Source organism: Juglans microcarpa x Juglans regia, chromosome 2D (assembly GCF_004785595.1).
Source record: "Juglans microcarpa x Juglans regia isolate MS1-56 chromosome 2D, Jm3101_v1.0, whole genome shotgun sequence".
NCBI lineage: Eukaryota > Viridiplantae > Streptophyta > Magnoliopsida > Fagales > Juglandaceae > Juglans > Juglans microcarpa x Juglans regia.
Window position 1 is genome coordinate 9,778,154 of NC_054596.1, and position 12,417 is coordinate 9,790,570.

Consider the following 12,417-nt stretch of genomic DNA (forward strand, 5'->3'; position numbering starts at 1 on the left):
CAAAGGCAGTACTCAAATCAACTAACGTCGAAAATAGTCATTGGTTGAGACCATGGAGTTCTTAGCACGGCTTCCACACTGAATGAGAACTCGATCGTTTGGCGTGATGGATAGGAAGTATGTAGGAAATAGCCAGATAGGAATTACCAAAATATAAAGCTTGACAAAACAAAAACAAAAACAAAAAGGCAAAATATAAAATTAGTCTTTTTGAAAATGTTCAAACCTGCTTAACGCGCGACGGGTCAAAGCTCCGACATTCTTGAACCTCAATCTCTTGAGCCGGTCCTATAAATACCCATAAAATTCTTATTCATATCCACCAACATAAGCAAGTCCATTATAAGTGCTTTGAGATCAGAGAAGCTAATAAAGAAAGAGCTTTCAGAGAGATTGAAAGAGATCGATCGAGAGATCAGAGAGAGAGAGAGAGAGAGAGAGAGATGGAGTACTACTTTTTCGAGCTTTCTCGAGCTTTTAGCATAGCCATGGTTGTCTTTTTTCTCTTCCTCACCTGGAGGATATTATTCTCTTGCTGGATTTCACCAACTCAGGTGTATCAGAAGCTTCGGCGAAACGGGTTTGGAGGTCCAACTCCAAGTTTCCCATTGGGTAATATTACTGAGATGACTAAGAAGAACGGAGGTTCTTCATTGGGGCACTCCAAATCCGCCCACGATATACACTCATCTGTTTTTCCTTACTTTGCACGATGGCAAAAGTCTCATGGTGAGCTTCTAGCTAGCTAGCTAGATTTTGTAAATTCTTTGAACTGCTATGAGAATGATAAAAGAAACTATATACGCTGTCAATTTCGGATCGAAAGATCTTTTCATAATTTATTCCGAAAAATACACGTCCTTTCGGTTTCGACACGGATACATGATATATGGTGCTACTAATAGAATCCATCAGCTGCCTTGCATCAGGTTTACTTTGACGATACTATCATACTAGTAGATAGGCATAGATATTGGTGCGCATAGCCAGTGAAAGATCATGCATATCATGATTTACGTGCAAATTGGATGATAGAGCTAGAGCTTTAATTGTTTATATGTTTCATCGTGCAGGAAAAGTGTTCGTCTACTGGCTGGGCACTGAGCCATTTTTATATATAGCAGAGCCTGAGTTCCTCAAAATGATGTCAGCAGAGGTCGTCGCAAAGAGTTGGGGCAAGCCCTCTGTGTTCAGAAATGATAGAGACCCCATGTTTGGCAATGGTTTGGTTATGGTTGAAGGAGATAACTGGGTTCGCCATCGGCATGTCATCACTCCTGCATTCCACCCAACCAACTTGAAGGTCTCTGATCTCTCTCTGTCTCTCTCTCTCCTCTCTGATCTCTCTGTGGGACGTCTTGCTGTCATGCATCATTATACACTAGTAAAATTGGTTGAAATTACAACAAAGAAAATAATTACATGACAAACCACCCTTTTTGACAATCGGGGATGATCGATCGAAGTTGTTACTTCACATTAGCCCAATATGGAAAAAGATGCAATTAATAATTAAGCTAGTAATTGTAATATGTATTATCTTTGATCATTATTGTTTTTATATTATTTAAGTGAAGCCTATATATACTTTCTTCCTTTGTTGCCACTTTTAAAACTTCTCCAGCCAAAAGCTTGATCTTAATTTCCAATCGTTTTAAATTTTCCACTAAATAATATTTCTTATTAATTGTCTAGGTTATGGCTACATTAATGGTAGAGTCCACCACCAAAATGCTCGATAAGTGGGCTACGCTCATCAATTCCAGCAGACCGGAGATTGATGTTGAGAGCGAAATCACGACAACGGCTGGAGAAATCATTGCTAAGACAAGCTTCGGAATAAGTTATCAAAGTGGTCAGAACGTGTTGAAGAAATTAAAAACTCTACAAATGACTCTATTCAAGTCTAACCGTTTCGTCGGGGTCCCTTTTAACAAATTATTTTGCCCTAAGCAAACCCGAGAGGCCAAAATGCTTGGGAAAGAAATTGATCAACTGTTTTTATCAATCATTGATGATCGAAAAAAATCTATCAAAGGGCAACCTCCACAGGACTTGCTAGGGTTATTGCTTCGGGGAAATACTCATGTAGACGGCCGGTTGGGGAGGACCTTAACACCACAAGAACTCGTCGACGAGTGCAAGACTTTCTTCTTCGGGGGCCATGAGACGACAGCATTGGCAATCACCTGGACATTGCTACTTTTGGCAACCCATCCAAAGTGGCAGAACCAGTTGAGAGATGAGATTAGAGAAGTCCTTCAAGATCATAAAGAACTTGATGTCAATAAGCTTGGCGGTCTAAAGAAGGTAAGACGCATTCTCTTGCAATATTATTTCTATATATGTCGGTTGCCCCTGTAGTACCTGATTATATATATATATATGAACTTAATTTAATGGAAGAAACATAGATATTGATCAGTCTTTAACGACTAAAGGAAGAACGTCAGAACATGATATATAAATATAGAGGTATCATGTAGTCTTAGGTTGACAATTCTTGTTACCGAGTCGATAATCTTAATTTAGTCCATTTAATTAAATAAGTCAGATGACTCGACCCTTGATCATTATATTAAAAATTGTCTTAACTCTGCATATTGCGTGTTGGCCTGGACGTTTGTTCGGATAATGTCAAGAATAGTTTAGATTATCCTATGCGAATCGAACTATAACACAATATATTTGATTACAGGAATGATCAACGATTTCTTTCTTTGTCAGTTAAATTTAAAAAAATATTTTAGTTACAAAAAAATTATATAAATATGAATTATTAAAATAATTAAATTTGAATTGATATGTTAAATTATAAAATTATTTTTATCATAAAATTGATTTAAAAAATCACATAAAATCACACCATTTTATAAACTAATTTATATATTTTATGTATACCACGTCTCCTAGAATTTTTTCCTTACTCGGTGACGCACTGTCTAGCTGGTGTCAATTAGCCGACTTTTCCAAATAGGTCGTTCATAGGTCAACGGTCACCAAAGAGTGCTAGCCCACGCGTTAAAGCGCGTGAGTCGGTCGCACATGATTATAATGTCACGAGCTGAAGGCTGCTGTAGAAACTGGAAACGTCATTGCGTCAGCATGTATTTATTGCATCAGAGTACCAATAGCCTACTCCAAACACCCCTGCCATGACATCTGGCAACAGTACCCCCGACAGTTTGTTAACCGTCCAACAGTTGTCTCTATCTTCACCATGTTGACATGACCGGCCACATTAATCATTCTCTGTTATTGTCTTATTTGTTTGTGTTGAGAATAAAATCTAACAGATGAAAGCGTGAATATCATGCAGATGGGATGGGTGATGAATGAGGTACTTCGACTATACCCAACAGCGCCAAACGTTCAAAGGCAAGCAAGAGCAGACATTCGAGTGAATGAGCAAACAATTCCTAAAGGAACAAACATGTGGATAGACGTAGTGGGGATGCACCACGACCCGGCTCTATGGGGGGAGGATGTGAATGAGTTCAAGCCAGAGAGGTTCGAGAATGACATATACGGGGGATGCAAGCACAAGATGGGATATGTGCCTTTTGGGTTTGGAGGAAGAATGTGTGTTGGTAGGAACTTAACATTTTTGGAGTATAAGATTGTCCTAACCCTAATTCTCTCAAGGTTTTCCTTTACAATTTCTCCAAACTATACTCATTCTCCTTCTATTTTGCTATCCCTAAGGCCTCGGTATGGGTTGCCTCTCATAATAAAACCCCTTTAAATCCCAGCTAGCTAGCTAGAAAGTTCGACTCACCAAATTCATTGTACCTGTAGAATTTAAACTGGGAAGATTTACTGTATTTTTCTTTTTGTTAAATTTAATGTAAACTTCATTATGTGAAATGAAATAAAGTCCCGAAATAGATGGCGCCTTTAGTCCTTCATCATTATCATTGATCTGCAGCCTAGTCTCCAATGGCCCAAAATCGTCCGCTTCCACGTATCATGTGTACTTACTTAAGAACTCTCTGTGCGATCTAATATATATCTTCCAATTATTTGGTTGATCATGAGCTTCTTATAATATATCCTGAAGTCTACATGACTTGCCATGCATGCAGAGAACGTTAAATGAGGGATCTATCATCTATAGATGAGACCAGCTGCTAGCTAGCTGGTAACCAAGCCACGTACGTTCGTTGTTGAGGTCTCCATGGAGAGGCGCTTGGATTCATTCGAGAACCTTAATTTATTCTAAACTAATTAAACCCAAGACATCCTAACCCAGGCAAAAGAAATTTTGTACTAATACAAGTATTGTTTTCGGATGCTTATACGCTTGATAATGAACATTAATAATTTAGAGGTAATTTTGACTTAATTTTAACTGCAGTACGTCCATTATATATACATCACATTTTTTTCGAGTTTCAGCATTTAATGGATAGTAATCAGAAACTTAGACCAAACATGGATATTAATTAGAAAAAATTAAGCAGGATCGGATATTAATTAATCTTAACTGCACGTATATACGGCCATACACGTACGTACCGGGTGAGCTTTTTGTCTACCGACTTCCTGTCTCTTGAATGCCATCGATAGAGGTGGAGTCCTACGTTTTGACTAGACTCGTTTTTTAGGAAAAACGCGAAGATTCCCGTGTCGTGGGCTGTATAGCTAACTAATTAGTAGCTCTTGAAAGTAGAAAGATAAGCCGCTAGCTAGCTAAGACGGGTCAAATATATTTAGCTAGCTAGCTTGCCTCAGGGAGCGTTTGCAAATCCCCGTTTAAGACTTGAGAGACATTCTTGAGTGTTTTTTTTTTTTTTGAGATTAGATGAAATCAGAAGATGAGTTAAAATTAAAGTTAAAAATTTAAGTAATATATTATTATAATATATTTTTTAATATTATTCTTATTTTAAAATTTAAAAAAATTAAATTATTTATTTTATTTTATGTGAAATTTTGAAAAAATTATAATAATGAAATGAGATTAGATGAGAGGTTTTCAAAGTTTTGAATTTTATCCCACAATGTCACGTGATGCCTATATCACTACTTTTACAAAAGAATAAAGTTATATATAGGCAGTTTGGATTTAGAGATAAGTTGAGATGATTTTAGATAAGTTGAATAAAATATTGTTAGAATATTATTTTTAATATTATTATTATTTTGAGATTTGAAAAAGTTAAATTGTTTATTATATTTTATGTGTAAATTTAAAAAAAATTATAATAATAAGATAAAATGAGTTTAGGTGAATTTTGAATTCAAATAAGATCATCTTACAAGTTTCGCGAATTTTTTAAAAAAAAAAATTTTTAATCCATCATAAAACAAAATGATTTCATCGTATGCGTTCAAAATTTTCTTATTTTTCTCAAATAAAATGCATAAATCTTACCGGCCCACCCTATACTCAACTTTCATTTTTCTTTCAAAAAGTCGTTTGAAGCTAGCAACGATGAGCTGGCTGCAACATTCCGATCGAGTATCTACTCGCTCGTCACTAGTCAAGGTTATAATTTTCTTTTTTCTTCTATTTTAACCACAGACAATATCGCTAGGTATTTTTTTTTTTCCTTAGTCAAAGGGAAGGTGGGGGCGAGCAACGTAGCAATCTTGCTAGACGTGATTATAAGAGCTCTTCTTCATTGTGAAATATCCAGTTTAAGCCACAGCTACTACTCCGAGAACAAGCTCGCACGTCATTACAACACCCCAAAATATTCAACTGATCCAAAACTTGATCCCATAATCCAAAAGTCAAACTTTACTACAACAAATTTTTTAACTTATCTCCTGACTCGAAAGAAGACATACCAGCCATCAAATACCATTTGAAAATCAGAGAGGACCACCTTGAGTAAAAGAAAGAATAAAATTATGGCTGCTGCTTGGAATATATATTTTCTTAAATTAAAGCAACTTTACTAGTTTTCCGTTGATGTCATTCTCTGCCCCTGCTTTTTATATCCAAGTGGAGGAATTGGATTGCGTGGTTACCCTAAGATCAGAGCCTATTGATGTTGTCCTCAACTAGCTATGCAGACGATTTTTAAAAAAAAAATTAAGATCAGAAATACAAAAGAATCAAAAGGGTCAATTCAATATACGAAAAAGAAGAAGCAATTAATCTAATAAAATAAAGACCTGGCTCATGTTCCTTAAAAAAAATGATTTGTTATAATCAAACAAATGAACCGAGGAACTCATGCGATCGAAAGTCTTTCAACGGGTACAATAGCACTACAGTGACCGTTTAAAGTGGGGTGAATGGGTTTCGTCGGGGGTGAAAGAGATCATCGACCGGATGCACGCGTATTTGACGGTCCAGTGTAGAATTTAGTATTTGCGGCGTCTTTTTTAGTCTTACCCACTATAAGCATGTAGTCTCAAATTATTAAACGCCTGAGACTCGATCAATACACGGAATCAATTAGATTTTTGTTCAGTATTGGAGGGCTGGTCTTAGAAAATTAAAAGGATTACTAATAAAAATGATCAATACATGTTTTTTTTTTTTTTTTGTCTGTTTTATAGTAATCATTTTAACGTCAAAAGATCTAGTAATCTTAAATAAAAAAACAATGGATCACGTAGATAAGGTTCAGAATTGGAGGGCTGGCCTTGAAATATAGGATTACTAAAAATGGTTTCTTTTTTTGTTTTGAGGCATCATTTTTTATGTCAGAAAGAGTAGTCTTAAAAATAAAAAAATAAAAATAAAAAAAAAATACCGCAGGATCGAATTACGGTTCAGATTTGGAGGGGTGGTCTTTATACTGAAGGAGTACCACACTCCCCTTTATTTTATTTGTAAATTAAGTTAACATTTTGATATCGAAACAGTACAGAAACTGGTCATTTTATTTTGTAAGATTATCATGCATACAGAAATCAAATCACTTGACTGGGTCTCCCCTACTTTTCCAATCCGATAGACCTGATCTGAAATGGAACAACCTTAAAAAAGTGGCAAGCTGGCCGGAAAGCGCACATACATCCATTGCCTTTCATATGCTGCCAAATGACTCCATCCAATCTCATCAAGTAAAGAGAGCTTTAGTTCATAGAGCTTCTTCTTTGGAGGATCCCCGGCTTCTTGAATTATGTCATTCAATACCTGATCCAGTAAAATTTTAAGTTAGACAAATGACGGATTCGTTCAAGAAATTCTTCAAATATAAAGTTTTTTTTCCTGTCATAACACCATGTCCAGTAGGGGAAATGCAATGTTATAGATTTAGGATCAACAGCATTGTTGGGCGTGGCTTATAGCAGAAGTATTGCTTAAAGTAATACCAATCTGAAAACTTTAAGTTGTCAATCATATGAACCTAACATCATTTTGATCGAAGCATGTAAAACATAAAATAATTTTTTTATGCACATAATGAAGTTCGATGATACGAGATCCAAGAGTTAAATAACTCAGTCATGGAAGCAAGTTAAAAACGATTGGAATATACAGCACTAGTTTAACAACATAAGGTACTATTCACATGTCCATGGAAGCCACCAACCTCTGAGAGAGTTTGCTAAGTGACTCCTCATTGTCCAACAATAAACATTTTTTTAGGTAAAAATATAGACATTAAAACCACGAGAAGTAGAAAAAAATGTCTCATGGTTCTAACAGAAAATAAATTACAGTAATGGTGAAGAAAAATACCTTCAATGCTGTTCCAAGCCTTCCACTACGTCTCTCGTGTAACACTAGGAGGGTGCCATACTTAGAAGACTTCGCATCAACCCATTTCTTCAATTCTTTGAAGTTCTCTTCAAACACATCGGGCGGAATACCAGAGTCTGATTGAGGTGGATCGCGAGTCTTGTCCACATCTTTTGCATCAGATGAAACCAAAACCGACACATTCTCACCCTGAAATAGTTATAACAATAATGATGAGGAGGATTATACACCCAGTAGGCCTTGAATTGAGGACCCTGCCCTCCACTCCATTCTCATGGGCAAAGAAATATAATTTTTAGAGCTCATCAGCAACTTGCTCACTCTTTTTATTGGTGTTACAAATATGTATTCGCTTGCTTTTCGTTATAAAGTTTCAAAAACTCCAATTAAAATTAGAATCTAAAACTAAAAAGGGAAATTGACTTTAACAGTGAGATGGATGAGTTCCACTAAATCACCAAAACTTCCATGCGGAAGCAATTAGAGACTTATAACATTAGCCATGCATGTCTCTAGATCTCTAGAGAGATCATGTATGAGGAGTAGTGCCTACTGTGCATGCCAATGGCTTCTAATAAAACTAAATATAATGCACACCTAGCTAGAAACGTAAAAAAGAAAAATTCAGAGAAAAAGCCGCAAAGTATGGTAATCATAGCTCTCAGGAAAAGACGCATGTTTCCCTTTTCAATCGGGAATTTGAGACAATAAGCGACGGTAAATGGTAATCACAGCCCACAAAAGGCGACATTGTTTCTGCCTTCTCAATAGTCACTTGCTTTTATAAAGGAACAAATCACTATCAACTATTACCTTAAAATCACACACATTGGGTTGAAAAAGAGACATAAATCAAACAATAGATATTTCCTATTATCAGAATGGGGCTAGCATGGGTTAGTATGCTGCTCAGTCACTAGGCTTGTGGTTCGTTCTATTTTTTTTTATAATCTCAGCAGGATAGAGCTAGCATGGGTTATGCTCTGGAAGGTAATCAACTTGATAGTTGGAGAAGCCTTTATGGAGTTCCACAAATCGCAGCTATTTGGAAGATAATCCCTATTTGCCTCATGCGGTGCATCTGGAGGGAAAGAAATGGCCGAAAGTTCAAAGACAATGAGTGCTCCGTAGTGGATCTCAGAAGTTTCTTTTTCAAGGCACTATTTCTTTGGACCACTGTAATAGATTTCAAAGGGCTTAACTTTTGTGATTTTCTTGCTTCTATTCGTCCTCCTTCCTAACTAGATGTCTCTCTTGTATACATTCTGTGTACTCGAGCTTTGCGTAGATTCTATTACTAAAAATTTTTCTTACTTGTAAAAAAAAAAAAAGTCTTTTATCTCTCTTTTCCTTAATTTCTTAATTTGTCAAACTTTTTCCAAGACAAAATCAAGTTTTACAGAAATTTACATTAGCGTCTACACATGTTATTCTTCATAATTGATCAAAACATATAAATATTAATTGAAACATAACACTCCTACCTCTAGGGATTCAATATCCGCCAGAGCCAATCCTTTTTGGTACAGTGCCTCTGCTAATTGATCACGGGTCATCTCCATCTTCTTCTTGATTTTCTGGATTAAAGAAGAAAATATTAATTGCCTCAGACCAGAAAAGCAAACGTATGAGAGAGTGGCATAAGGTAAGCATTGGTGTAAAACAGGCACCTCTGCCTCCTCATCTTCAGGGTCACTTCTGAGTGAGAAAAATTTTGCCAACTCATCTTTGTCAATACTATCAATCACATCATTTGCAGCATCAATAACCTGCAAAGTTGCACTTTGTAAGTGGAAATAAAGCTACATTTCATAATATTAGCAGTATCATTTAGGAATGTAGACACTTTCGGAGAACGCTTGGATTTTTTTTTTTTTTTTTTTTGGAATTTTCTTTTTATAAGTAAGAAGAATTTATTAATCCACATATAGGCGCCCAAGCACACAAGAAGTATACAAGAGAAAATCCTAATTACAAGCTAATTGTTGTGAAAAGCAGCATAAATGTCATTAAAGCTAGTCCCATTCAATATAATAGAAGAAGCCCAAGATAACAAAGTATGGAAGAAAAAATCTCTAAACCCTCCCATCAAATGTTCCCTATTATCAAAACAGTGACCATTCCTCTCATTCCAAGTACACCACATTAGGCATAATGGCACCATCTTCCAAACAGCCGCGATTTGACGATTGCCCTGAATTCCTCTCCAACATGAAAATAATTCTACCATCCTCCTAGGCATTACTCAAGCGATACCTAGCCTAGTAAAGATTTCATCCCTTAAAGCATTAGCCACATCACAATGAAGAAAAGGTGGTCCACCGATTCTCCATTTCTTCTACACATAAAATATCAATCCATTATAATGATGCCGCGCTTTCTCAGCTTGTCGATAGTCAGAATTTTCCCATGGGAGGCCGGCCAAACAAAGAAAGCAACCTTGATAGGTACTTTGCTTCTCCAAATGCTCTTCCAAGGGAAATCAATAGAAGAATGGGACGACATTACCTTGTCAAAGGATCTGACCGAAAAGTTCTTACTTCCCAAGTGAATCCAAAGCAACCTATCCTCCTCTCCAGCCTTTAAATTCAGTGCATATAACACTATAAAACTCAGTAATGTCCCCCACCTCCCAATCCTGGACAACTATAATAAACCTTACAGACCACTGAAGAAAACCAGTAGATATGTCCATGTAATCAGCCACAGAGGCACCCTTATCCAATGCAATCATGTATAGAGAAGGGAAAGCATTCTTCAAAGCAACATCGCCACACCATATATCTTGCCAAAATCTGATTTGTGTTCCCCTTCCCACCTCAAATCTGAGATTTCTGAAAAAACTTTCCCAACCATTACGGATAAATTTCCAAGCACCCATACCATACCCCTCTTACTTCATTTGAGCACCAACCTCCCTAAATACTCCCATATTTGACATCAATAACATCCCTCCACAGAGAATCCTCTTCCCGATGATACCGCTACAACCGTTTCCTTAAAAGTGCCTTATTGAAAATTCTCAGTTTTCTAACCCCCAATCCTCCACAAGATAAAGGGGTACAAATCTTATCCCACTTGATCAAATGGGATTTTTTCTCATCTTCTAAACCTTCCCACAAGAAAGCACGAAAAATCTTTCCATTCTATTAGCTACCCTTGCAGGCAAAGGAAATATATGTTGGAAGGTTAGATAAAGTGCTCTTGATTAAAAGGTGATTCTACTGCCTTTGGACAAATAAGTCATTTTCCAACTAGCCAATCTACATTCAATCTTTTCAATAATCTCATCCCACATAGCCTTGGATTTATGAGGAGCCCCAAAGGAAGACCAAGATACTTCATAGGCAAAGATGGCACCTTGCAACTCAGAATATCAGCCAACTCCTCTAAATTATTAACCAAACCAACAAGAACCATTTCAGATTTTGATAAATTCACCTTAAGTCCGGAATTAGAGAACGGCAGAAAGATTTATGATTAATTCATTGCATTCTTAAGGAAAACAAATAAAAAAAATAAAAAAAAAAATCAGCGCCATATTAAAATTTATAAGAATATTTAGAAATCACAAATAATGAATTTGGACAAGCTCTGTTTGAATAGCATCACAAAAGGAGTCAAGATGCTGCTATTTCCTGTATCTCCAATGCTATAAGAAATAGGTGATCTAAAACAGCTGCTTCCCCCACCCTCTCTCTCTACGCTCTCCCCCTTTCCCACTAAATTCAATAATTTTTCATTTCTGTGGGTAGTGGTCAAGAAGAAAATGCAGGAACCACATTGCAAGCAACTAAATCAGAGTTGGTACTCGACCCTAGGTATTGGGAAATGGCATACTTATGTTCCAAGATTTCTAAACAACTTTGCCTCTGAATCTCTGAAGGCTGTTGCAAAAAGCCCATGAGATAATTTTTTTTTTTATAAGTAAACAATTGTATTAATGATTATAGGCATAGCCCAAGTACACAAGATGGTATACAAGAGATAAAACCTATCTAGGTCGTAGCAATAGAAACAAGAAAGTCATGAAAATCTAGGCCATTAAAGTCTGCAACTATGGCCCATAGGAATGAAGTTCTAAAAAATAAAGATCTAAGTTCCTCTAGTGAATGCTCCTTATCTTCAAACGTTCAGTCGTTACGCTCCTGCCACAGGCACCACATAATACGGATAGGTATTATCTTCCACACGGCTTTGATTTGTGGAATACCTCTTGGATGTGTCCAACTAGCCAAAAACCCAACCATTGTGGCAAGCATTACCCAAGCTAACTCTGCTCGAACGAACACTTCATTCCACAGCGCTCTAGCAATCTCGCAACGTAGTAAGAGATGATCCACAGTCTCACTGGATTTCTTACACATGCAGCACCAATCTAGTATAATCACCTTGCGCTTCCTCAGGTTATCTGTTGTCAAAATCTTACCTAGAGAAGTTGTCCAAGGAATAAATGCCACTTTGGGAGGCGCCTTATTCTGCCAAATCCTTCACCATGGAAATTGATTATTCGGCGAATGTGAGGGACTTGTAGAAGAATCAAACCGAGAATGTACTCTTACCTGTAAGTACCCACCACAACGTGACAACTCGTTGTCTACTCGATTTCGCAAAATACAACAGGCTAAAAAAAGTCCTCGAAGCTGCCCACTTTCCAATCTTGTGCTGCCCTACTGAAAGTGATGTACCATTGGACTTGATCTCCCGATAACACCATGAGATTTGCCATTGAAGCTACTTGACCACAT

General features: G+C 36.8%; 2 protein-coding genes across 2 annotated transcripts in view; one reads left to right on the forward strand and one right to left on the reverse strand.

Moving 5' to 3' along the window:
* Nucleotides 1-341: 341 nt before the first annotated feature.
* LOC121248459 (cytokinin hydroxylase-like) lies at nucleotides 342-3,877 on the forward strand. Its single transcript, XM_041146933.1, has 4 exons — nucleotides 342-729; nucleotides 1,074-1,303; nucleotides 1,696-2,310; nucleotides 3,320-3,877. Exons 1-4 carry the CDS (start codon nucleotides 444-446, stop codon nucleotides 3,743-3,745), a joined length of 1,557 nt encoding a protein of 518 aa, XP_041002867.1. The 5' UTR covers nucleotides 342-443; the 3' UTR covers nucleotides 3,746-3,877.
* Nucleotides 3,878-6,752: 2,875 nt separating this feature from the next.
* Nucleotides 6,753-12,417, reverse strand: part of LOC121248460 (tripeptidyl-peptidase 2-like) — a 34,774-nt gene continuing 29,109 nt past the window's right edge. The window contains exons 31-34 of the mRNA XM_041146934.1: nucleotides 9,340-9,438; nucleotides 9,154-9,246; nucleotides 7,649-7,858; nucleotides 6,753-7,099 (exon numbers count right to left, since the gene is read on the reverse strand). Coding sequence (XP_041002868.1) covers nucleotides 6,941-7,099; nucleotides 7,649-7,858; nucleotides 9,154-9,246; nucleotides 9,340-9,438 — 561 coding nt within the window. The 3' untranslated portion in view covers nucleotides 6,753-6,940. The remainder of the gene's footprint in view (nucleotides 7,100-7,648; nucleotides 7,859-9,153; nucleotides 9,247-9,339; nucleotides 9,439-12,417) is intronic.